The 24,193-nt window shown below is 47.1% G+C and overlaps 1 protein-coding gene across 10 annotated transcripts in view; it reads right to left on the reverse strand.

The window, feature by feature from the left end:
• The window catches only part of NCAM1 (neural cell adhesion molecule 1), a 327,301-nt gene that overhangs the window by 55,160 nt on the left and 247,948 nt on the right, over positions 1 to 24,193 (reverse strand). For 9 of the 10 annotated variants that reach the window (XM_081241440.1, XM_081241444.1, XM_081241438.1 and 6 more), the window contains exons 2-7: positions 10,631 to 10,705; positions 8,741 to 8,959; positions 7,541 to 7,684; positions 7,031 to 7,168; positions 5,571 to 5,688; positions 4,978 to 5,144 (exon numbers count right to left, since the gene is read on the reverse strand). The exons of the other annotated variant lie outside the window; for it this stretch is intronic. In XM_081241440.1, the coding sequence (XP_081097566.1) occupies positions 4,978 to 5,144; positions 5,571 to 5,688; positions 7,031 to 7,168; positions 7,541 to 7,684; positions 8,741 to 8,959; positions 10,631 to 10,705 (861 nt within the window). The remainder of the gene's footprint in view (positions 1 to 4,977; positions 5,145 to 5,570; positions 5,689 to 7,030; positions 7,169 to 7,540; positions 7,685 to 8,740; positions 8,960 to 10,630; positions 10,706 to 24,193) is intronic. 10 annotated transcript variants of the gene reach the window in all.

A 24,193-nucleotide genomic window follows, 5' to 3' on the forward strand; every position in this document is an offset into this window, starting at 1 on the left:
GGTCTTGGTGACTCCATTTCCCAGATGGTTATAAAGGCTACACTGTGTAAGTCTTTGAACAAGGCAAAATATATTCTTGTTAAAAACATTATTAACCATGGCTAATTTTGTATGGGCTACAGAGGCTGTTGGAAGGAAGGCAAGCTTCTTGCTGGTAACTTATTCCTTTCTGCACTTCAGAAGCAATGCTATTGTTGGAGCTAACTGAAGGCTTAGAATGCTGCCTTGGAAATAGGATAGCAATACCATTTATTGTCCAAATTGGGGCATTCTGGAGAGTGAAAGGCATGCTCTGAATAATTACTCTGGGACAATGGGCTTCACTGAGCAGACAGGGACAGATTTGGGGTCAGGCTGCTTATGAAAGCTTCCTTCCTTCTGAACACCAGTACCTAGAAGAATCTCTCCAGGTTTTATCTGTGGATGGTATGTACACCATTTTAATGAACCTCCGTTCTCGGCCCTTGTGACTTTGGATCCCTGTTTTGTTCTCCACCTGCCGCCATGAGACTTAATGCCTTAGAATGTTCCATTGCACCTCTCCCCACAGACCCTCCTGTGAGCACAGCTGTCTTTGTGAGTTTTCTAAGCATGCTTGCTCTCTCCATCCAGCACGTCCATGGCTCTGCACCCAGCCACTGAGGGCCAGACTTGTCTATTCTAACTCCAATCCAGGGTCCTGCAAGGCCAAGGAGGGCTCCAGGGCCCCTACTTCCCTGCACTGAGGTGTTGGGCATGACAGGTACCCCTTCCTTCAGCAGTCTGTTTGTCCTTTGCTGTAACTCACAAGGGCTGCTTTGGTCCTAAGGGGTCAGCTAAGCAAAGCTTCTGCCCACTGGTGAACTTGCCTCAGACCACAGCACCATGAGGTCTCAAGAGCATTCGTATGAGCATAATAAGAATCTGTGGAGAGAAAAATACTTCTTCAGAAGGGCCCAGGGGAGGGGAGCAATGGAAATTCACTGCCAAGTTTAAAGGGAGGTAGGATGCTCTTAGTAAAGAGAGCTTCTGGCTGATAACTAGGGCAGTGCATGCTGGAACACGTCCCTTTCTTAGGAAAAAATGGTATTACTTAGGGTAATTACGATAGTCCCTAATTTAGATATGTCCCTTACACACTAATTGCTAGCCCTTCTTGAAGCCACAGTTCTGAGAACTTCTTTACTATCTAAGCTTCAGGCTTCTTTCCTCTTCTGCCTCATTGCTGTAATTCTGCTGCTTCTGGGGAACCTGTCCCATTTCTCCCCAAATGCTGGTCCCCGATGGCAAGGCAGAAGGCAAAGGAGAGGGAAAAAGGGGCTGAAGAAAGATGAAGCCCCAACTAGCTAGCCCTTCCCCACCTGGCTCCCAGGCCTTAGTACCAATCTCCAAAACCCATGGGGAGGCCAGAAGGAGGAGGAGAGAAAGGAGGTCAAGAATGTGAAATGAAGAGAGAAAGGAGGGTACACATGGGGTACCAGGTTGCTCCAAGGAGACCATGTGAACTTTCCTCAGGATATTACAGAGGAGGATGGGGCCCAGATTAGAGGTGGGCGGGCCCGGAGGATGGGGCGTCTATGATCCTTTTCCCTGTCTCTGCAGGAGTCGGCCCACCTCTCCTCGTTTGCTCTACTGGGCTGCCTAATGAACATTCTCCCAGCTGCAGTCTTGGGAAAGAACTGTGGTAGTGGAGTGAGAGAGAGGGAGAGAGAGAGAGAGAGAGAGAGAGAGGGAGAATGTGTGTGTGAGAGAGTGTGTGTGTATGAGAGACAGTGTGTGTGTGTATGAGTCTGTGTGTGAGAGTGTGTGTGAAACAGAGAGACAGAGTGTGTGTGTGAGAGAAAGAGTGTGTGTGAGAGAGAGTGTGAGAATGTGTGTGTGTATGAGAGAGTGTGAGTGTGTGAGTGTGTGAAAGAGGGAGTGTGTGAGTGTGTGCATGAGAGAGTGTGTGAGAGTGAGAGTGTGTGTGTATGAGATAGCGTGAGAGTGTGTATGAGAGTGTGTGTGTGAGTGTGTATGTGAGAGAGAGAGTGTGTGTGTGTGTGTGTGTGAGAGAGAGAGAGTGTGTGTGTGATGCAGGAGGGAATCTGTGGCGAGGGAGGAGGGTGGAAATACAAATCCTGCCGTCCCACAGTTCCTGCATCCTACCTTCCCTGCCTCCTTCCCTGGACCCACCCACCCTCTTCACCTCAGCACAGCCCCACGTGGCTCTTGACACTACACAGTCCTCCTTCCTGGGGCAGCCATCGCCACCAGAGAGGCCTGGAACAGAAGCCAAGATCTCTTCTTGACCAGCCAAGTTAGAACTGAGTGTACTTCCGTAGAGAAACCACGTATCCCATGGAGGTAAAGGCAGAATCCACTAGTCATTCCATATGGAATTCAGATGTAATATGTGTTAAACTGGGTTTCATGGAGGAGTGGCCACCATTGCTAGCCCAGGGAATGGATGTGTAAGCTTGGGTTTGAGTCCCGGCTCCTTGGGTAGGACACCTAATCTCTCTGTGCTCAACTTCCTCACCTGCAATATGGGGATAAAAATTAAATCTACTTCACAGGATTGTGATGAGGTTAAAAGAGGTCATTTATGGATAGTACTTCACATACAACGTGCTAGGCACATTATACGTGCTCACTTTGTGTTGGGTAGTATTATTATTACTTTATGGAGCTGATATCTAAAAGAAGTTCCTAAAGACAAGTGACTACATGTTTCCAGGTTCATCTCCCTGCCACATACATTATGCTTCATTCATATAAATCTGATTATGATTCCCTCATTTATTCAAACACGGGTGTCTATTATATGCCAGGTGATGTTCTAGGCCCTGGGGGTAGGCCTGTGAGTGGAGCAGACACAGTCCTCATTCACAAGTTCACATTCACCACAACATTGGCTCTTCCAGCCTTGAGGCCTGTGTGGCCTGCCCTGAAAGGCTTGCCCACCTCTCCTGCATCTGGGAAACTCCCACTAGGGAAAAGCATATCATCTTCGAACACTTCTCTAACTTCTGTCACACAGGACCAGAAATCAAATCTTTTCTTATAAAACACTGGGCGTATTGCTATTATGAAGTCATTATAATGGGTTGTCATTAAAAATTTCAGCACTGATGATCTCCGTTAGCCTGTGAACCCACTGATGAGAACAGAGTGTATGTTATTCATCTTCGTAACCTGGGCAATGGCTGGGCCCACAGCTGGTACTCAAATGTTGTTAACTGACACCATCTATTATAATTTATAGGCTTATATGTTTATGTCCCTTTCTGTGCTTCTCAGGGTCAAAAGACCATACCTTACTCATCTCTGTAGCCCCTCGCCCAGCAACAAGGGCGCTTAGTAAGTATTTGTGAAAATTAAGGGATACATTAACAGATGCATCTGTCTTTCATCTAGAAAACCTTAAAATCAGAGTGACTGGGGTAGATAAGTCAGAATCCAAGAAAAGACTGTCAAGAATATTTTCCAAGAAGTTTAGCTTCACTTTCAAGTATGTACAGTTAATTTAGACCAAACTGATAACCAGTTTCTAAGCCCATTAATTAATTGTCATTAATGAGTAAACAGGATTCATCTGGGATAGCGGGTCCAATTGCACATAAACGCTTGATTTTCAAAGGTCTATGTTTACAAACATCAATGAGTTCTCCTGATCAGGCTAAACAAGCGGGTCCCAGGCAGGTTCCCAAAGCGCAGGTGCTGGAACCACCAGGGAGCTGCGTGCGCCAGGGCTGCCCCTGCGGTGTCTGTACTCTGGCAGCACCACCTACAGTGGACTCACTTATCTGTGTGTTTTTTTTGTTTGTTTTTTTGGGGTTTTTTTGTGATATGCGGGCCTCTCACTGTTGTGGTCTCTCCCGTTGCGGAGCACAGGCTCCGGACGCGCAGGCTCAGCGGTTATGGCTCACAGGCCCAGCTGCTCCGCGGCATGTGGGATCTTCCCGGACTGGGGCACGAACTCGTGTCCCCTGCATCGGCAGGTGGACTCTCAACCACTGCGCTACCAGGGAAGCCCGCTTATCAGTGTTTTTAAAAAAGACGGGCAGACAGAGCTGAGAGCCACTAGGTTAAACATCTCTCTGCCACAAATTCGTTTGTCAAAGTCAGGTCAAAGTGCACTTCAGCTCTAAATGAACGGAAGTTAACTGAGTTTATAGAGACGAAATGAGTAGAGATATGGAGGTTCTTTTCATGACTTTTAAGACCCTGCTTCACACAGGCCAGGGAAAGAAAAAATGGAGACAGAGGCAGCCACTTGGTCACTAATATTTAGCAACGGCCTATTCGGGAGTCTGGCGCTGTTTGGAACGACAGAGATAAAGTGACATGTAAGAGTGGAGGCAGGAGAAATAATTCCCCAAACCAGTATGTAAATGAGATGAGTTTAGGTACGGAGAAGGGCACTGAAGAAGAGATGGGTGGGGTGAAGATAAGGGAGATGCACTGGCCAGAGCAGGGAGGGAAGGATTCACTGAGAAGCTGATCTGAATGATGCACTGACATCTGGATTAGGGATGACACGAGGGCGGCTCACAGGCGATCTGGGGAAATGATATTCCAAGCAGAAGAAGCATCTAGCGTAACAGCCCTGAGACAGAGAACAAGCTTAGTGTGTCTGAGGGAGAAGAAGAGGGCTTCTGGGCTTGGAGAGCTTTAAATGTAGAGCACAGCAGAGGCATGATGAGGTCAGGAAGGAAGCCAGGGGCTAGCTCAGATCTGGCTTCTGTTGACGGCAGGGAGTCTTGATTTTATTCTGGTTGCAATAGGAAGCCACTGGAGGATTTGAAACAGAGCGGTGGCGCTTAAGGTTATTCTGGCTACTGTGAGTGGGAGGGGCTGAAGGGGACCGATGCATGGCTTGGACTAGGGCCGACGTGGTGAAGCTGGCGAGAAGTGGGGTAGGTTCCCAGGCAGAGTGGACAGGGTCTTGCTGATGGACTGTGTGGGGTAAGCGGAACTGTGGCAGAGGGGTGACCTTGACCCCCCTCTCCTTACCGAAGACCTTGAGGTGGATGGACGCATCCTGCTCGCCGGCCTTGTTCTCGGCAATGCAGACGTACTCGGCCTCGTCGTTCTTGTCCACCTTCCTAATGGTCAGCTCAGAGCTGTCGTCGCTGAAGAGGTACTTCTCCTCCTCCTCATTCTCTATTTGCTCCCCGTCCCTGCAGGGCACAGAAATGTAAAGGACCGTGATTTTGACTACAGAGCTAAGAGGTTAATTTTTCATTAGTTTCCATAAAACACGGACCAAACCCATGCGAAAGACGGAATCTTCACAGAAAGTTAAGACGCCAAATTGTACTTCCTCGTGATTCCTCTACCCAGACCTCCGATTCTGCCCAAGGGCTGCAAATTGCGCCCCCCGAAATTCCAAAGAGAACCTCTGGTTCTGCCCCACAAACTGAAAATGAAGGAATCCAATGCACACACAAGGCAAGAGGACCTGACAGAAAAGAATTCATTCTGCACCCAGAGCTGATGCTCCTCAGCCACCCACCCCTGTTCCCTTGAAACGTCAACACAGGACAGGCCCTGCAAGGTCTCCTTCTCCACTAGTCGGTGATAAAAAGCACGAGCCAGTTTCTTACTTTGTCCAGCTCATGGTGGGTTCTGGGAAGCCTTCGGCATCGCACACCAGGGTGACGGACTGGCCGAGGTTGGCGGTGGCATTCACTATGCTCTGTCTGGCCTGGACGGTGGGCGGCACTGAAGGAAAAAAGGACTGTCAGGGGTGGCGGGGAAAACTTGGAAGGACCCGCTGGCCTGGAGGAGAGGCACTTCTGGGAGACCCCAGGTCAGACGGTCAAGAGTCCTGGGCAGCTGCCCAGTTACTGTGAGGGATCTAAGTTCAGGTGTGCACTAAATAATTACTGTAAACTGGATCAATAATTCATCCACAGATGCACATTAGTACTTTTCAACAATACATAGTATTGTTACACATATAACAATATATAATATTGCTTTTCAATAATATAGATTTAGAAGCTATATGAGTATGTTTTGTTCATTTTACAATGGTATTCTATTTACAGTGGCTATTTATCATTATGTATTTTCTTAATCAATGCATACCAATCTTACAACTACCATGATTGATGGAACTTGACTTTCAAAAGGGGGCTCTTGGGCTTCCCTGGTGGCGCAGTGGTTGAGAGTCCGCCTGCCGATGCAGGGGACACAGGTTTGTGCCCTGGTCTGGGAGGATCCCACATGCCGTGGAGCGGCTGGGCCCGTGAGCCATGGCCGCTGAGCCTGCACGTCCGGAGCCTGTGCTCCACAGCGGGAGAGGCCACAACAGTGAGAGGCCCGCGTACCGCAAAAAAAAAAAAAAAGAAAAAAAGAAAAAAAAGGGGGCTCTTGATGTTGGAAAAAATTAAAAACTCCTGCTTCTAGTGATGAAATGGTTAATACCAATTTGAAATGCACCAGCTCACCAAAGAGCGACATTTCTCTGGGACTGTCACAAACAACCCTGTGCACAAACTATTTTTTACCAAAGGAACGAGAGGGGGAGAGTTTGGCAAAAAATATATATCCATATCCAAAGCAATTTAACCATGATTTACTTATTTTCTTAGTACTGACATTTCCTGTAAACATCTTGTAAATGTCAGATCGATTCCATGGGTGTGTTTATTTGACACTGCAAATTAAGATTAATAAGCCCACAGACTATGATTCTGACTGTTCTGAGGCCTGAATTGATTATAATATTTTCTTTGAAGACTGAACCAGGGGACTAACTTAACACTTACAGTAACCTCAAGGACAGTGAAGGATGTAACCTCAAGGACAGTGAAGGATGAATAAGAATTTACTAGTAAGCATGGGGCAAGTTCCTAGTGTTATAAGATAATGAAGGACATTCCAGAACTGCACTAAAAGTCCCCACCCTTGAGGGAGACCCAAAGACAAGTGTGTTTAAAAACAAACAAACAAACAAGACAAGGCAGAGGTTGGGGGTGGGCTGTGGGAAGGGGTGGACTCAGTTGCCATGGATGAGCCAAGGTTGTACCCGTGGAGAAAGCAGAACAGATCTCCTCACCATTCACAATGACCTGAATGTCCTTGAAGTTGATCTCCCCGCGTGCCAGGATCCTGCCTTCACAGCGGTAAGTGCCCTCATCTGTTTTCTTGATGCCCCGGATCTGGAGGTAGTTGTTGGCCAGGACTATGAATCGGACTAGAAGAGACAAGGCACAGGTTCATCCAAGGATCGGTCAGAGGACTGGTATCTGCAGGCAGGTGGCTGAGCCTTTCCTTATGCCTGCCTTCAGGCTTATGGGGGCGCGGGGCCAGGGAGCGGGGAGAGGCTCTAAGCTGCAATAAGAAAATGTGGCCCTGGCTCCAACATAGAGGCAAGGGCAAAAGTCTATTGGAAATCTGTCTTTTTCCTTGGAGAGAAAGTCAAGTGCTTGAACATACAAGCTCTAGACATGCAACCTTTGATCTGGAAACGACATGGGGTTTGGGGACGCTGGAATCTGAGTTTGGGCTAGAACACCTCAGAAGCTGGTTCAGTGGCCCAGGGGAAAGGGCAGCTACCAGGTCTCACCATCTTTTTTCAGGATGACATCTCGGCCTTTGTGTTTCCAGATGATGGTTGGGGGGAGGGAGCTGACCACATCACACACAATCACAGCATCTTCCCCCTCCCTGAACTCCTGCGGGGTTGGCGCGTTCTTGAACATGAGTTTCTCTGGAAAAGGAACAGGAGGAGAGTGAGGAGAAACGGCTGGTTCTCCCACAAAGATCCCTTTTCACTGGCACCATACTGCTTGGATTCGAGTCCATATATACAGTGGTACCAAAGGGGGTCCCACCCATCACTTGGCCAAAGATGCAGGCAGAGCAGCTGGCACGAGGAGGGGAATATATCACCCGTGTTTGGCAATTAGTGTCTATTCAGAGTGCTAAATTTATCACATGTTGTGCAGAAAAGGGTCTACAGAGGGAAAGGATTGTCTTTACCAAGGGTCTTTACCATGTGGGATGGAGCCAATGAAACACAGTGCACAGGTAAAATGAACTGGTAGAACATTTATTCTACAACTAATAGGAGGAGCCACCAGTCCTTCCTCGGTCTCCCACTCTGTCTGGCATCCCATCCCACCCCCAGCCTGTCTACAGCGGAAAGAATTTTGAAGAACAAAACAGAAGAAAAGCAGGCTTATGGCAATAAATACTGTGACAATCAATACTGTTCCATTGGCTGTCACCCATCATTACCCTGGCCAACAGGACAGATGCATGATAACAAGGTAATGAGATGCCACCTCCAGGCTGGTTTCAGTGGCAATGGGAACTACCCATGCTGAGTGGCACAGAGTGTTCAGATAATAACCCCACACACCCCACCAAGCCTTTGCACTCCATTACCAGAAGGAAAAAGTGAAATAAGAGGGGATAAACTGAAGTGTGTACAACAGTCAGTCAACCCTTGGGGAAGGGAGAGGGGAACCCATCCTAGTCCTCTGGGAATGGTGTAATTTCAATTTAGAGAATGGAGGCCAGTGGGAGGTAGCTGTGACCAGCACGAACACAGTTGTGAGCTCGGAGTTGGCTGAGGGTCATTTAAAAACGTACTGGAGCTCTTAGCTTGATGCAGAAAAGACTTAGGGAAAAGGAGGAAAGGGGCCCTGTCAAGCCCTCAGTGGGTTCTCTACTCCATCCCACTCTCTTTGCTACCCATGTGCCTTCCTAGACAAAGGAGAGGACAGGGAACCCAGAAGAAGGAGAAGGGGGAGGATCTTACGGAAGATCTTCACATTGACCGTGGCCTCTGACTCAGTGCCGTCCTCTGCAGTGACCACGCACTTGTAAATGCCGGCATCATCGATGTTGGCATTGTAGATGGTGAGGGTGGAAGAAGAGTCATCATTCCACACCACCGAGATCCGCTGCTGGTTCGGGGTGAGCTTTTCTCCATTGGGGGAGAACCAGGAGATGTCTTTATCTTTGGCATCTCCTGCCACTAAAGAGGAAGAGATCATTTTCAAAGCACTGATGCTGAAAAGACAACGACCTCTCCAGGGTGACAGTGGGTACTCAGTAAGAGCTACTGAGCAAGAGCTCATCGGGCTTGATGACAAGGGGCGGGGGGATGACCATTCATGTTGGTGGTTTCTGCGTTTAATTGTTATGTCCATAACAGTATTCGGAAAGAACTCAAACACTAGTGCTGGTATTTCTCATAGTGGTCCCATCCCTAGTGAGGGAAGAGAAGAGATATTTATTGGGGCCCACTGTGTGCCAGGCACTAAGCTAGGAGCTTATAACCTCACAGAATGGGGGGCAAAGGGAGTTAGTATAGCTGGGATCTGAGCTCAAGGCTAGCTGGTCTGAGCCAACTCATCAGCTTGTTTTCCAGGGCTTAGATTACGGTCTCTTAAGTGGAAGATGAGACACTAGTTTTGGAGTGTAGACTCCAACCACTTTCATTCCAGCATCTGCCTGCACAAACTGGCATGACTGTCATTTCAGCACTCCCGCCTCAGAGAGGCAAATGCATCTGCCTAAATGCTGCAAAGAAGGTAGCTGGCATCACCTCTGCGTCCTTTCCCCAGGCACCGTGGGATACAGCTGCTGAGCTGTCCAGACACTGAGCTGGAACAAGGGCTCTGGGATCCCCAGACATGGCTTTGCCCTGCCTCTCCGCACAGCACCCTTCCCCAGCCCACACCCCCCGCCCTGCAAAGATGCTTAGTGTGGAAATGAAGCAGCCTTCCTTTCAGGGCCCATCATGTTCTCAATAAATATCGCTATCTGCAAGATGTGCTATGGGCTCCACGGCTGCATGTCCAGATCCTTTCAATTGCTGTAATGAAGGCAAAGCTGGAAGGAACACATCCAGCGGCCACCAGCCGCCTCATCTGGCGCAAATCATGACAGCATTTCAAGGCTCCTCCCTGCCGAAAGCGACTTGCTCGATGCCCGTTTACACCTAGCTCAGCTCTTTCCTGGTCCTTTCATGTTCCAAATCCCAGGCATGTCACATACAGAGACTCCAAAGCCTCATATGAAGCCTTTCCTCCACAGGACATTTACTGATAATTAGCTGAGCTGTGGAAACGGGGACATGTTTTCTAAACAAAAGACGAGGACACCAGGTCCAACAAATTCTAAGCTCTGGTTGGGGCACTGGGACAGAATATTGGAATTCACTAGAGAGCTGGGAAACCCAGGGCACCTGTCCTCACAGCAAAAAGAGGTACTGGTACTCAGTTTTCTTTCAGGCACTTTTTAGGCCTTCTCGGATTTTCCTGCTCTGGGGGATTGTAATAATCCGTACACTGACCCACTGAAGCATTCTTTCTGCACCAGCCCTGATCTCCAGTGTCATTCATGGGACTCTGGATGTACATGACACAGGGGGTCTGGGGGCTGTGCTGACTCTCCTAAGAAAATCCCTAGACCTCCTCCATCAGGAAGCAGAAGTCCACACAGCACATTTTGCTGTCCTGGGGCAGCCTTGGTAAGGGAGGGAAGGGGGTCTGAGCACTTCCCTGGCTCTCTGGTCACCCTGAGAGCCTGCCACAGGGTGACCCGAGATCCCAGGTGCACTGCGATCAGCCGGGCAGACACAGCCGCTGGCTCTGCTCTGAGGGGTGGGTTTCCTGAAATGCGGTGTGACACGGGCACTTGCCTTGGCATAGGAAGAATTTGGACTCTCCGACGCTGATTTCCCCTTGGCTGGGAACAATATCCACCTGCAGAGAAACTGGAAAAGACAATGTCCACTTTAGACACACGTTTGGATTTCTGAGACAGAAACCAGAGCTTTGATTCCAAAACAGAGTCTCCCTGCTCACGTCAAGAAAGAGTGGAGATAGGAGGTTGTTTGGGTTTTGAGAACTTGTCACCAGAGTTCCTCATGCCGGGGCCAGGAGCGGACAGGGTCCAGGCCATTCCCTGTGGAATGGGAATATCTTCTATCAGACAGTGCAGGGTCCCCTGGAGGATCTGGGGGTGACCTCTGCGCTAAAGGTTTCTGATCCTTCGAGAAAGCTTCGAGTCCTGCTCCAAGTAGCAGCAAGTCTGGGATTCACGGAAACAGCAGCCCAGCCAGTTCCATATGGATCATCAACCTGCAGCATCCCCACAGCTGTGTTAAGAGGGAAGCCTGCCCCTCCACAACCCTGCACAGGCTTTCCTGCCTCTTCCCCACACCACGGAGCCCAACCACTACGTGGAAGGATTCAACGTGAAGATCCAAACTGATTTTGAAGCAGGGGATGCCAAACAAACGCTCACCTTACCTCACGACTATAGGACCCATACGCCTCTTTGCATAAGAGGAGACAGCAATCAAACATCGTCACCCCAAGTAGTCAGTCACCTCTTCTGAAATGCTGGAGTCTGTGCCCTGCGGTCCCCTGAATCTCTTGGCCACTGCACTGCAATATTGGAATATCTATACGCTCCACTCCACCCGTAAGACAAAACACGTTGCACCGGATCTCCCAGATTCCTGTATTCATGGAGTTCCTCGTTGATCTGCTTAGAGCAGATAACTGTTCCTCATGAAAATAAACTTTCAGGGAAGGAAAAATGCTGTTATTTATTGGGATTCAACTTCCTTCTGCCTTTCCTCCTCTTTGGTGAAGTGAATCTGCAAGCTAAAGGCTAAGGGACGTTTGGTTCAATGCGTGTAGCTTCTCAAAGCCGGTACGAAGGAGGGGCCTGGACAAAATAGACCGAGTAATAGAGCCTCAGCTAGCCATTCCTTCGAACAGCCATTTTCTCTTCACAGTAGAACGGAGGGAATGCTCGTTGCCATGGTGACAGCCTTGCAGAGCTGCTGTGGGTCTCCGTCTGCGCTCATTTGATGAAGAAGCAACCATGGCTGTGCTCAGTGGAACAGAGGGATCAAAGGGCCTGCCTGGGCGGGGAAGGGGGGGCATGGGGGCAACTCAGCTATCAGGGGCGCAGCCTTCCTAACTGTCCTACAGACAAAGCAGCCCATGGAAAAACCCAGCAGAGGCTGCAGAGAAAGGGATGGCTCGGTGGGACAGGAACGGAATGGGGGGGAGTGAGGGTGATGGTGAGGAATCGGGAACAGGCTGGGAGAGGATCCTGAGGGCTGCACTGTGAGAATACCAAGTGGGAGACCAGAGACTTCCAAACGCTGGTTCAGAAGAAATAGTATAGTAACTGAAGGGTAGCCTGTCTCCTCTCCCTCAGTCAGTTTGCTGCTGATGACTCACTGGGGGCCGAGGATGGAATTCTTCCCGAGCGCAGTGAAAGGTCTTCCCCTACCTTTCCTGAATTTCACCCGTAGTGCACAGAGCTGCAATGGAATAGAATGCCGGGGCCATGGCACCCGGGGTGGGGGTGGGGGCAGGAGTGCCCGGCGGTGGCAGGTTTCTCCCATCACTCTCTTCTGGATGGAGTCAGGGCCACTGAGTTCTAACCTGAGGGAGCCGAAGGGGTTCCAACCATCACCATGTCCTGCCTCCTGATTTTCCAGATCAGAAAAGAGAGGTAAAGAGACTTCCCTAAGGTCATGTCTAGTGAGGACCGGGGTGGCCCCAGAGCCCAGGCCACCTGGTTCCCAGGTAAGTGTTCTTTCTGTTACGTAAGGCTGTCTCTCTGAGTAGGGGATAAAATGTTTCCACACAGTTTAACAAATAATCCTGCCAACCTGAGGAACTACCTTCAGATGCACATCCCCTAAGAGAACAGAGCAAGCCTGCAGTATCTGGGGGAGCGCGGGGCCCTACAGAGAGGGCTACAGGCCAGTGTCATCCATCTTAAGGCCGACCAGGACCTTTGCGATCCCTGTCTGTGGCTCACATTCCATGGAACAACAGGCCTATGAAGCCCAGAAGCTGCGCCGATGCCATCTGTCACCTAAGTAATGGTCCTTTCTGGAATTTACTGGGGCATTCTTTACAGAATGAGAGGCATATTTCTGCCTGGAAAGTTCACTGGCCCATATGCTGTGTATTAGCAGCCAGCTTCAACATATGGATCCTGTTACTCTCACAGAGCCCTTACTGCTTTGAGAAGGATTTTCTTATCCCAAGTGAAAAAACAGCCTTTATTTTTTTCAGCTCTTTTCAAACAGAACATGCCTCTCAAGAGGGAGGAGAACACGGCAAGGCTGAAAAGTTTCCATACTCAAATGTGGTCAGTATCTATCTTTGGGCCAAGGAGAGAAGTGAGAAATGAGAATTACAAGGGAACTCCTGGCTTCACCAGATCCCATGCACACATTTATCATCACAGAGATTTTTTTAAAGAAGAGATACCCATTTAGACGCCTGACCTTTTGCACACATGGAAAAGATAGTGATTTCTCCTTCCAGACGCCAGTCAAAGCCAGGTCAGAGGAACCCCAGACTCTCTGAAAAGTCAACGCTTGGATGTTTTCCACCGAAGCACAATGGCTGATTATTCTTCTCCAAATGCAAAACCTTGAATTATTAGGTTTAATAACGGTAAGTGGAAATCCTGCTCTAACCCCCAAACTCTTTCCCTTCACTTCTTGTGGCCTTTTCCTTTATTACTATATTAGTTCTCTTACTGCTCCCAATAAAAATTCCTGCCTCGACTTTCACCTTTCTCCAGTTGCAAATATAACTGAAATTTCCTCACCAGGCCTACCTCGGACCCTTTAGAGCAACTATGAAAACACTTCTTCCAGAAAAAGTATCTCATTTCTTGCTTTGTAGAAACACGGTGTGTCATCTTAGATGCATCCAAAGACACACGTTTATAAACACAGGTAGTTGGAGCTGGCTGGGACCCAAGGGCAGGCTTTCAGTGTCCTCCCATAAGGACTCATCCCCAAGGCCTCTGGCAGCCAGTTCACACTTTCTGGTTTACAAAGCACACTTTGTTACTTCACCTGAGGCTCACGACAATTCTGGGGTATAAAAAGGCTGACACTGTAGTCCCCATTCCACAAAAGAGGGAATCAAAGCTCAGGGAAATGAAACAACTTGCCCAGGGCAACTCAGCTAATAAGTAGTAAAGTCAAGATTAAAAGTCATCTAATTTTAAGGCTCCAGCTCTTCCCTCTACACTCCATAACTACCACTAATCTTTTCTTGGCCTCCTAATGGGCCCGTTATTGTTATTACCTATTAGTTACCATTTGCTCTCTTTCTAAATTATGGGCTAGAAAGAGCAGAGTGTACAAACATCTTATTATCAGGTTGCTGCCATCATTACTACTCTGGTTGATTATAATTGGCCTCTCTGTTCACAGATAACCATAGCACTATAACTCCCATTTTACAGATGGGGAAGTGGAGGCTCAGAGCCCTAAGTAATGGTACTAGTGGGGTCAAGATTCAAAGCCAGGTCAAATGCATCCAAAACCCCAGCCATTTCTCCCACACTGTTCTATCCCTTGTGAACAGACAGAAAAAGCTTCTCTTGAGAATGGAATGAGTCCCTTCTCCATGTCTCATTTAAAAAGTAAAATAACCCCGTGAGAGATATTTATGTTTCAAAATGTGTTTTCTACTTAAATGTATTTTTTAAAAAGTGATGCCTTGCTCTGAAAGATATGCCAACTTGTTTAGCAAACGGCTTCAGGTTGAGGTAGAAGTTTTGTGATGCCCAACTCCCTAGGAGAAGCAAGCTGTGAAGTCTTAGTTGCTGAGAAAAAGGAATTAAAATTTCAGTTCTAAAGGTGCTAAGGCACTTATCAGAAGAGGTGGGATCTTACCAAAGCAGAGCAACAGAAAAAAATCATTCTGATTTCAAAAAGGAACTCATAGATTTCATCTGAGTCAGGAACTTCTTGCAGCAGCTTAATTTTACTAGATTAATTTTTCAGATTCTTACGTGCTTGAGGAAGTAGGAGCTGAAAGCAGAAAGTGAGCCCAGGTCTGTCCCATGGCTAGGTGACAGTACTTTCTTGTTAAATGGTTATAAAGACACTGGTTCCTGAGGAAGACAGACTGCAGAGATGCAGCAGGCCCAGGGCCAAGGTAGGTGCACCTGAGGACCATGTTCTGGTCACCAAGTTAAGATATGGGTGAACGACAGAGGATCAATCAGATCAATGACTATGCATCAGATAAAGAGATTTTCCAAAACCTGTTTAATGACAGCTAAGGATTTTTGAAAAAGGCATCAAAGTCTAGTTCTACATTTATTTTCTCAGCTATTGTTCTAGAAATGAGCCTTAAATATCACTATACTTAACCACTTTAATGGAGACTTATTTTTTATTTTTCAAAGTATACTAAAGTGTCTTTCATTTGACAGTTCTGTGGGAAATCCAGATGTTGGAACCAGAGGTGTGATAACCGAGGCACCCCCCCCTTGCCTAGACAGTCTGCTCTTATTGTTAGCAAAGTACTCGAGGGAAGATAAAGGGCAACTTCACTGATAAACCAAAGAAACGCAACGAATGTAAAACGGAGACTCAAATGGCAGTCCTGTGGAGTGGGGAAGGCCACGGACTCTGGGCCAACCCTCCGCTCTACCACGTACTAGCCAAGTGTAATCTTGGCCAAGTTATTTAACCTCCTGGTGCCTTTTTCCTAATCTGTAAAATGGGGAAAAACAGAACCCTTATCATAGGGCTGTTGGAAAGATTAAATGAATTAATACATGTAGAACAGTCTCTGACACATAATACACATTTTATACTTGTTGTGTATTATTATTATTAATAAGCCTCTATCAACAACCCTTCCCAAGGAAATTATTTTGGTTACTATTTTTGAGAGAAGCTATGTTTCCCTTTATGGTTTTAAATAAAGTAAACTTCCTGAATGATCCATGTGTTGGTCAGGTGGACCGATTCCACTCTCTACATTACCTGAAGATATTTAACTTGCCTGTCAGAACTTTATTGGTATAAAAGATGACTGAATTCAAAGCCAAAAAAACAATAATGTAGGCACTCTAGCCAAGTCACTTCACCTCAATTTTCTCGTCTGTAAAATGGGGATGATAATAAAACTGAGGTCTTGTGGTTGGACTGTCTCACAGTTAAGAAGTCAGGATCTAGAGTCAGAGAGTCCTGGGTCCAAATTCCAGCTCAGATATGTAGTAACTGAGTTCTCAGGAGAGTTTCAGGACCTGTGATTCCACATTTGTAAATGGACATAACAACCCAATCGATCTCGCAGGGATGTTGAGATGATATAGAGAAGTAATGTATGTAAAGTTCCAAACACAAGGTCAGGCTCTGCTGGTTGTCTTTTAAATGATAGCACATACATGAGAGTACTTTGAACTCACACACACACACACACACACACACACACACACACACACCCTAAACAAACAAAATCCCCAATAATGTTTGTAATGAGAATGAGATAGCAGGAACCTCTTGTAGACTACTGGATTCAACTGTCCAAAATCTATTAAGGGGTGTGTGTCTGTTTTTATCTATGTGTATGTATGGGAACATCCACTGAAAGCATAGATAAAAGTGTGTGTGTGTGTGTGTGTGTGTGTGTATGAATAGAATAATTCAACTTGTCAGATTGCTACTGTTGCAAGAAGCAGCTGGACATAGGTAACTTTTCTCATTTTGGGAGAGAAAAATGAATAAACAATTAAGGATGACAAAGGAGTCTCACCCATTCTTGACATGTGAGTCTCACAATTCTGGCTTGAGCTACTGTTGACAGCAGCTGGGTAGGAAAAAACGAGGTGGACTGTTTTACTTTCAAACATTAACCCAAAAGTTATATGTCAGTTTAAAGGAACTATAACATATATGCTTAGAGATTTTGGCTTCTGGTTCTGTATAATGGCATCATAATGGCAGACCGTATTCTGATTGCCACTGGAAGCATCCTCCTTGTCTAAAGCTGGTTCATAGCAGCAACCAAAATCATCTAAGAGTCATACTCAGGGCTGCCAGACTCTTGGTCAGCCTAGTTAGGGCCCCATCTATGTAAATGCTGGGAATCCTATGTAATTCCCATTTAAACCTAAACACCCAGAAATAATCTAGCTAGGGTTTCTAAGCCAACTGAGATAAGTTATGACCAAACCCTTGGGAAACCCTCTGTGTGTAGTCCTCACAGGACCCTGGGCCCCTGGCTTCTCCTAGTATATCAGCCAGCCTAGAGAGTGAAGGAAGCCCTCAAGAAAGCTGTGGTCGGGCTTCCCTGGTGGCGCAGTGGTTGAGAGTCCGCCTGCCGATGCGGGGGACACGGGTTCGTGCCCCAGTCTGGGAAGATCCCACATGCTGTGGAGCGGCTGGGCCCATGAGCCATGGCCGCTGAGCCTGCGCGTCCGGAGCCTGTGCTCCGCAACGGGAAAGGCCACAACAGTGAGAGGCCTGCGTACCGCGAAAAAAAAAAGAAAGCTGTGGTCTTCCCTGGTTGAGAACCCAGCACTAGCAGACTTGCAAGAGCAGAACTCAAGACTGGAGAAGGACGGGAAGGGGGCTCTTGGTGGTGGGTCCATGGTTTATGCCTTTTGAATGGAGAAACCAGAGCTTCTGTATGAAGACAAACCATATAGAGAAGCTGTAGATAAGATACAGACTTTTCTAAACCAAACTCACTTAGTTCATATACCAAGCAGGTTTCCAAAGCCTATCATTTTAATAAAGCCATCAAAACTGGACAGTGTTTCATTATGAAACTGATGCAATGACAATTCCTGGTGAAAATTCTCTTTAGCCTCCTCAAATCTCAGGACTCTTCCAGAGTGATGGGGGGAGGTACGCAGAAGGTGAATATGGCTTCAGAATTCTTCAGCTTTCTATGCAACATGATAATATAGTTGAGATTATACTATTATACTAAGGAAGAAAAAGTATGGAGCGTCACTACACAACTGAGGCCTAGATGGTTAATCTGAGATCCTGTTACCCCAGATAAACTATCCTATGAAATCTGGTAGCCGAACAACAGAAACCAACTTGCTAGAAGCAGGAGGCTCTATTTCTTAGCATAATAAATTATATGAGCTGCTCGGCATCAGGAATAAGTGGGTTCTGGCCCCGTTCCATAGGGCTGGCTTCATATCAGAACACAGAGCCAGGGCAGATAACGGCTTCAGCTCCCTTGGTCTCCTGAGTTCCCTGGGTCAAATTAACATTTCATTAGTTCTGATCAGATGGTTTAGTTTTATAGAACTAAATCAGTGGTTTCAAGCCGTGGTTGTTGTCCCCACGAGCTACTTAGAAGCTAGCAAACTTGACTAATGTCACACAGTGCCCTCGGGCTTCTGGTTACAGGGCAAGAAGATGTACGCGGTGGTTTAATCTGCTCAGATGTGATAGATTCACGCTATCCCCCAGGCTGTCACTCCCACAGCTAAGCCCCACCCCCAGGAAAGTACACAGTTCCTACTAGGAGCATTCTAGAGCATCGTTAACAGGGAGTCAGAAGAAATGGCTCAAAGGGATATTAATCAGGAGCACGACCCAAACAAATTCCACACCACACCCCCAGGTCAGACACAGGAGAGAAGACAGCCGAACTCTGATGAAAGGAGCCGGTTGGTTTGCTTGTTTTCACAGAGGATCATAAAGGAAGGAGACGCATTGAAGAATTTACTTAATTTTTTTTCCCAAAGCAGCAATAAAGTCAGGAGTCCCATAGAGCCTCAAAAGGGCCAGATTCCAGGCCAGGAGTGAAATCCTTTCTGAGTGGGCATTTGTACTGTCTCCTATAGTCCACAAGGGGTGAAGGCAGGAATGTTCCACAGCCTCCACCCTGGGGAGCACCCAGCTGAGGGCATGAGTGTGTACTGAGAGGCAGCATATGTGGACTAGTTATACCCTGACTTCTGTCTTCTACTCTGTTGGATTGATTCATAGCCAGGGTTTTAGAGCTAACATTTAGTAACAGAGAAGGTTAGAGCTGGGGGGAACTGACGTATAATCTCCAACCCCTTCATTTCACAGATGGGAAACACAGGAGCAGAAGTCTAGGGTCCCTGCAGCAAAATTCAGGAGCCACGAGGTTGGGCCCAGGTGCTGACTGCTGACTTGAGGCCTCTTCTTGCTTCTGTGTCTCATTTGCTTTGTGTGTTCCCAGTAGCTATTTTGCCAACTGTTTCCTCTTGCCTGGTTTGCCCTGGTCTCACCTCTGTCCCCAAAGAACAAGAGTCATCACTTGGAGAGACTGGCTCTATTACGTGCAGGCAGGAAAGCTGGACAAACAGCTGGTGGTCTACCTTCCTGTCCGAAGCCCATTAAAATATCTGGTGCCACCAACACCAGCCCACTTTTTAACAGAAGCTCTGGTTCCCTGCTTCCTTTTCATAATTTTTCTTTAAATAAATTTATTTATTTTTGTCTGTGGTGGGTCTTCGTTGCTGTGCGCAGGCTTTCTCTACTTGTGGCGAGCAGGGGTTACTCTTCGTTGTGGTGTGTGGGCTTCTCATTGCAGTGGCTTCTCTTGTTGCACAGCACGGGCTCTAGGTACGTGGGCTTCAGTAGTTGTGGCACGTGGGCTCAGTAGTTGTGGCTTGCGGGCTCTAGAGTGCAGGCTCAGTAGTTGTGGCCCATGGGCTTAATTGCTCCGCAGCATGTGGGATCTTCCCGGACCAGGGCTTGAACCCGTGTCCCCTGCATTGGCATGCGGATTCTTAACCACTGCGCCACCAGGCAAGTCCCCCTTGCTTCCTTTTCAGACTGTCCTTCCTGCTGTTTCCCTTTTCCTGGCAGGCTGACTGCCAGCTAGCACTTTGCCTGAAGTTGAATTATTGACACATGAGGCAAGGATGCAAATACATGTTTGGAACTCAGCTAAGCTTCTCTAGATAAACAACATAAAATCTATCAACCTGCCCCGATAACCCAGGCCTTCTTAGTAAACGGCTGTCTGCGCTTTGATAGCTGCCAGGATGTCCCTGACAATGTTTCCTTAGGTCTGCTCTTCTGAAACCTTGCCTTGACAAAATGACTCATCCAACTTCTCTTCTTCCGACTACAAAAAGGTACTGATACAAGGCGGATGGTTTCTCTCCCTCCCAACAGCTTTTGCCAACATGGCAAGAAGTTGGAATTAGATCTTCCAATATTTGTCCAGCTGTTGTTTGCAGATGTTACATTCTTTACACCCAGAAAATAGAAATTTAGAGAATGCTGGCATGCAACTTCATCCAGAGAATTTCAAATCCTGCCCATGTCTTTCAAAAATGTCTTATGTGATCATAGCTTTAAGCACATCTGGGCTATTGAAGATACAAAGGCTTATAATCTCTTAAACAACCAGTGCAAAGAATTGTTAAATTTGGTTTCTGTCAAGTGAAAAAATCACATTCTCAAACCAAGATATATTGTTTATATAGAGAGTGATTATTTTGTGCCAGTCCCTGTCCTAAGCACTTCATTGAGTTCATGTAATCCTCATAACAACCCTATGAGATAGGTACTGTTATTATCCTATGTGACAGGTGAAGAAACTTAAGAACTGAAAGGTTAACTAATGGCCCAAGGTCACAAAGCTAGTAAGAGGTAGCGCCGAGATTTGAACCCCAGGCAGATCCAGCTCCATGGCCCTTGATCTTAAGTATGTATTACTTAAAGTTGGTTTCAATAAAAGTCAACTTTTGTGAAAAAGGGGTTGCTCTTGTGCTGGATGAGCTGGGAGACAAGTACATAAGTAGAGAAAAACCCTATCTACTCAGGGTTGTACTGATTCTGAACAGGGGCTGGAAATAGGTTGCTTGAATTCTGAGCCTGCCACACCACACACCTCTCCCTGCTGCAGCCCTGCCTTTGTCCCTGAACTGAATCCTTCTAGCCCCTCTGCTTGCCACCAATGGGTCTGGCCTCGATGCATCCGGCAGCCACCAGAGCTCAGTATCAGTGGTGGCCACCAGCAGGGATCAAGCAGAGGCTGTGAGTGGGCCTTTCCCATCTGTGGGTCACTCCTGATCTCCCAATTTGGATTCTGGATAAGCCATATCATGCCTTATTAAAATGTGAGTGTTAGAATTATTCTTTGCCGACACAAGTTGTGACTGGCTCTTCACTCCTCTGCAGGGTGCGCATCTGAACCAGATTATTCATGCAGCTCCTCGGCCAGTGTTCTCTCAAAGCATTCACTCTCCTTAAGAGGCCATCTGGAGAGCACCATGGTAAAGAGATTCTTATTAGAGGTCACAATCTCTTCTGCAGGATAGAGAGTCCATTCCCTATTCCCTTGGCCACTGTCACCCCTCATCAGACAGTACCTGACCTGCTGATTAATACATAGAACGATATTACACAAAAATTTGAAGGAGATAGAACCGAAGAACACACAGCCACTTAATAATAATTTTACAAATAGTATATCCATTATCTGGGAAATAATTGCATTACTTTCTTGAATTAGAGAACAAATAAGAAAGCTGTCGCTGGCACCATTAACTAGGGTGAGAGCTGAAATGCCATATCTGTCACTATGGCTTATCAGGAACTTAGAAGTGAGAGCAGCCCCAGCCCAGGTGGGGTGGCAGAGAGGAGAAGGGGCGGTGGCAGACGGTGGCCGTGTGGCGGTCCTGGCACATCTGAAGTACATCCTGGTTCTGAGTCTGTGGTACTACCTCTGCCAACCTTAGGATCCATCCATCCATCCAGTTACAGAGCATTACTTTCTGATTTTCAGTTAAAAGTCCTTTGGCTACATTTGTGGCCTCCTTCTGTCTCACACAGTGTGATGTCAGGGACCCAGAAGAGCCCCCAAGGAGTCTCCCAGCCCCAGGCTGGTGACTGACACGACACTTTCATTCTGGGTACTTCTACCTTCTGACGTGTCTGCCTACTAACAGCCAGCAATGGTACATTGTTAGCAGTCTTTCCAACTTATAATGAATCAATGATGTGGACAGAGTTCGTTGAGAGGGCTGGGAAAATGGCCTGCTGGGTAGGAACAGGGAGTTTGGGGAAAAAACAACCAAACTCATAACATTCCCACTCATCTTGGCAGCTGACACCTTCCATGTGTGTTAATTATGCTCCTTTCTTGCCCATAATAATGCTACAACCCTAAAGAACTGCCAGTAAGTCATAAACATTCAATATGGAGTGAGATCATTATGATACATCCCTTACAGTTTTTTTGTTTGGGTTTTGTTTTTGTAGTAGGGTTTTTATTTGAGCAACCACCACTAAATTCTTTCATTATTCACTTAGATTCCTTCCCTCGCCCAATCCAAACCCAACTGCCCTTGACAAACTCACTTTGCTTTATCCAACAGGCAGGAGAGCCTTTGAATCCCAGTCTAAGAAATCAAAGACAGAAAGATTAAAGAGAGTCCCTGCCATGGCACCATGTCGTAATGGGCTTTGATGTGCAAGGACTAAAATGAGTGGGGTCCCAAGGAGCCAGTTCAAAGGTCAGAGGCAAGTGTGATGCTCACCCGTGAGAAACAAACACAAACCCATCTCATCTGATGGTGGCAGAATCTTTCTGGAAGTATTTCACAGAGGCAATGTTTCTTAACTTCCCCTTCAAGGTGGCAAACTCTAGTTCTATGAGCAACTATAAAACCAATTAACTAAACTATTATTCCTGAATCCGTATCTAAATAAAAAGGAAAAACCTGCCAAGAGACAAATTCTCTTTAGGGGAGGTTTATGGGAAACTTCCTCTCAGCTTCAGGAGACCAAAGCCCTTTCCTGGCAATGGGGATTTAGTGTCCACTATGATCCTGCCTGCTGGTTCCAGCACCAAGTCTAACTAAGGGACTTGGGCAGGGCACAGGGGAGACAATGTGCCCCCCCCCCACACACACACACACTCACACTCCTTCCTCACATTGTCTTCCTGGACAGCAAATTCCCCTTGGGAACTAACTTTTGAACTTTCAAGATGATGTCAAGTCACAGTGACCAGGTAAAACTGGATTCCTTGGGCGTCCCTGGTGGCGCAGTGGTTGAGAGTCCGCCTGCCGATGCAGGGGACATGGGTTCGTGCTCCGGTCCGGGAAGATCCCACATGCCGCGGAGCGGCTGGGCCCATGAGCCATGGCCGCTGAGCCTGCGCGTCCGGAGCCTGTGCCCCGCAATGGGAGAGGCCACAACAGCGAGAGGCCTGCGTACCGCAAAACAAAACAGAACAAAACAAAAACTGGATTCCTTAAACTCAGGTCACTGACCACTGAATTTACAGTCAGCCTCACCAGTGGCTAAACTTGGGAGTGGAAGCGCTCGTTTCTACTCCAAACTGGACTGACAGCTACAATACTGAGGATCCCTAACACTAGTAGCGATCTGCACATATTTAACTTGGCAGAGCTCACACGTGATGATGCTGTTTTGTGTCACGTGTAACTTTTAGTTTTCTTACATCCCCACCAGAAACTCCCCAAACAAACTCCATGCTGCAGGGCTTTAACGGTGCAGACAGACAAGGCTATAACTGTGGCTGCCTTAGAAGCAACAGCACATCTGTCTGCTGTCAGGATGCCTATGTCGTCCTGGGGGTAACTCAGCAGATCTCTTAGCGCCATAGATCGGGACAGAATGGGCCACTCATTTCACATGGACTGGGATCTCCCCAGCAGGCCCATCTTTTGTGTAATGGAGTCCCTGCCTTTATTCCCCTCTCATCATCTCTCTCCCCATCCCACCCCTGATTCTCAGGGTTGGCCTTCTGAATATTTCCATCAGACAGACAGACAGAAATCCTACACACCCAACAGCAGCAACAAACTTTGGCCAAATAGAAAAAGCACGGATACATATGGATATACCCTCATGTTTGCATTATACCTTATTTTGTAACAAGGCCTTTATTTCTGTAAACAAGTCATAGCTGTCAGCATCACTATTTGGTCTTTAAAGGTGCCAGTATCTTATAAGAAAGCTATTAAACAGTAACAACCTGACAACCAGGTCTCCTAAAGGGACAGAATCGCCAGAATAAATGGCTAGAGCAAAAAGAGCTCACAGTCCCAGGAGCACTCCCTAAAGTCCCTTGGGGGCAAAGAATCCGTGTCTGAATTTCATCCTGCTCTCTGGAGGTATGAGCGATTACTCCCTCTTCCTCTTTTCTGTTATGGGGTCTACACATAGATTTACATTTCATGAAGTATTTCTCACTGAGTCCGTTCAGGCAAGATGACACAATTTGAATAGTCTACAAGATATTACCAACACACACACACCAAGATCCCCAGTCTGCACAATGTCAGTCTAAAAAGCCACTGAACTGTGAGTTACATGCTTGCTTCCTATGTAAGGCGAGGTGATGCTAACTCCTAAGCTTTTCCCCAAACTTCTAGGTAGCTTTTAAAGCTGAAAACAAAAACAAAAACAAAACCTACCACATCA

Source organism: Mesoplodon bidens (genome assembly GCF_964165515.1).
Source record: "Mesoplodon bidens genome assembly, chromosome: 7".
Lineage (NCBI taxonomy): Eukaryota > Metazoa > Chordata > Mammalia > Artiodactyla > Ziphiidae > Mesoplodon > Mesoplodon bidens.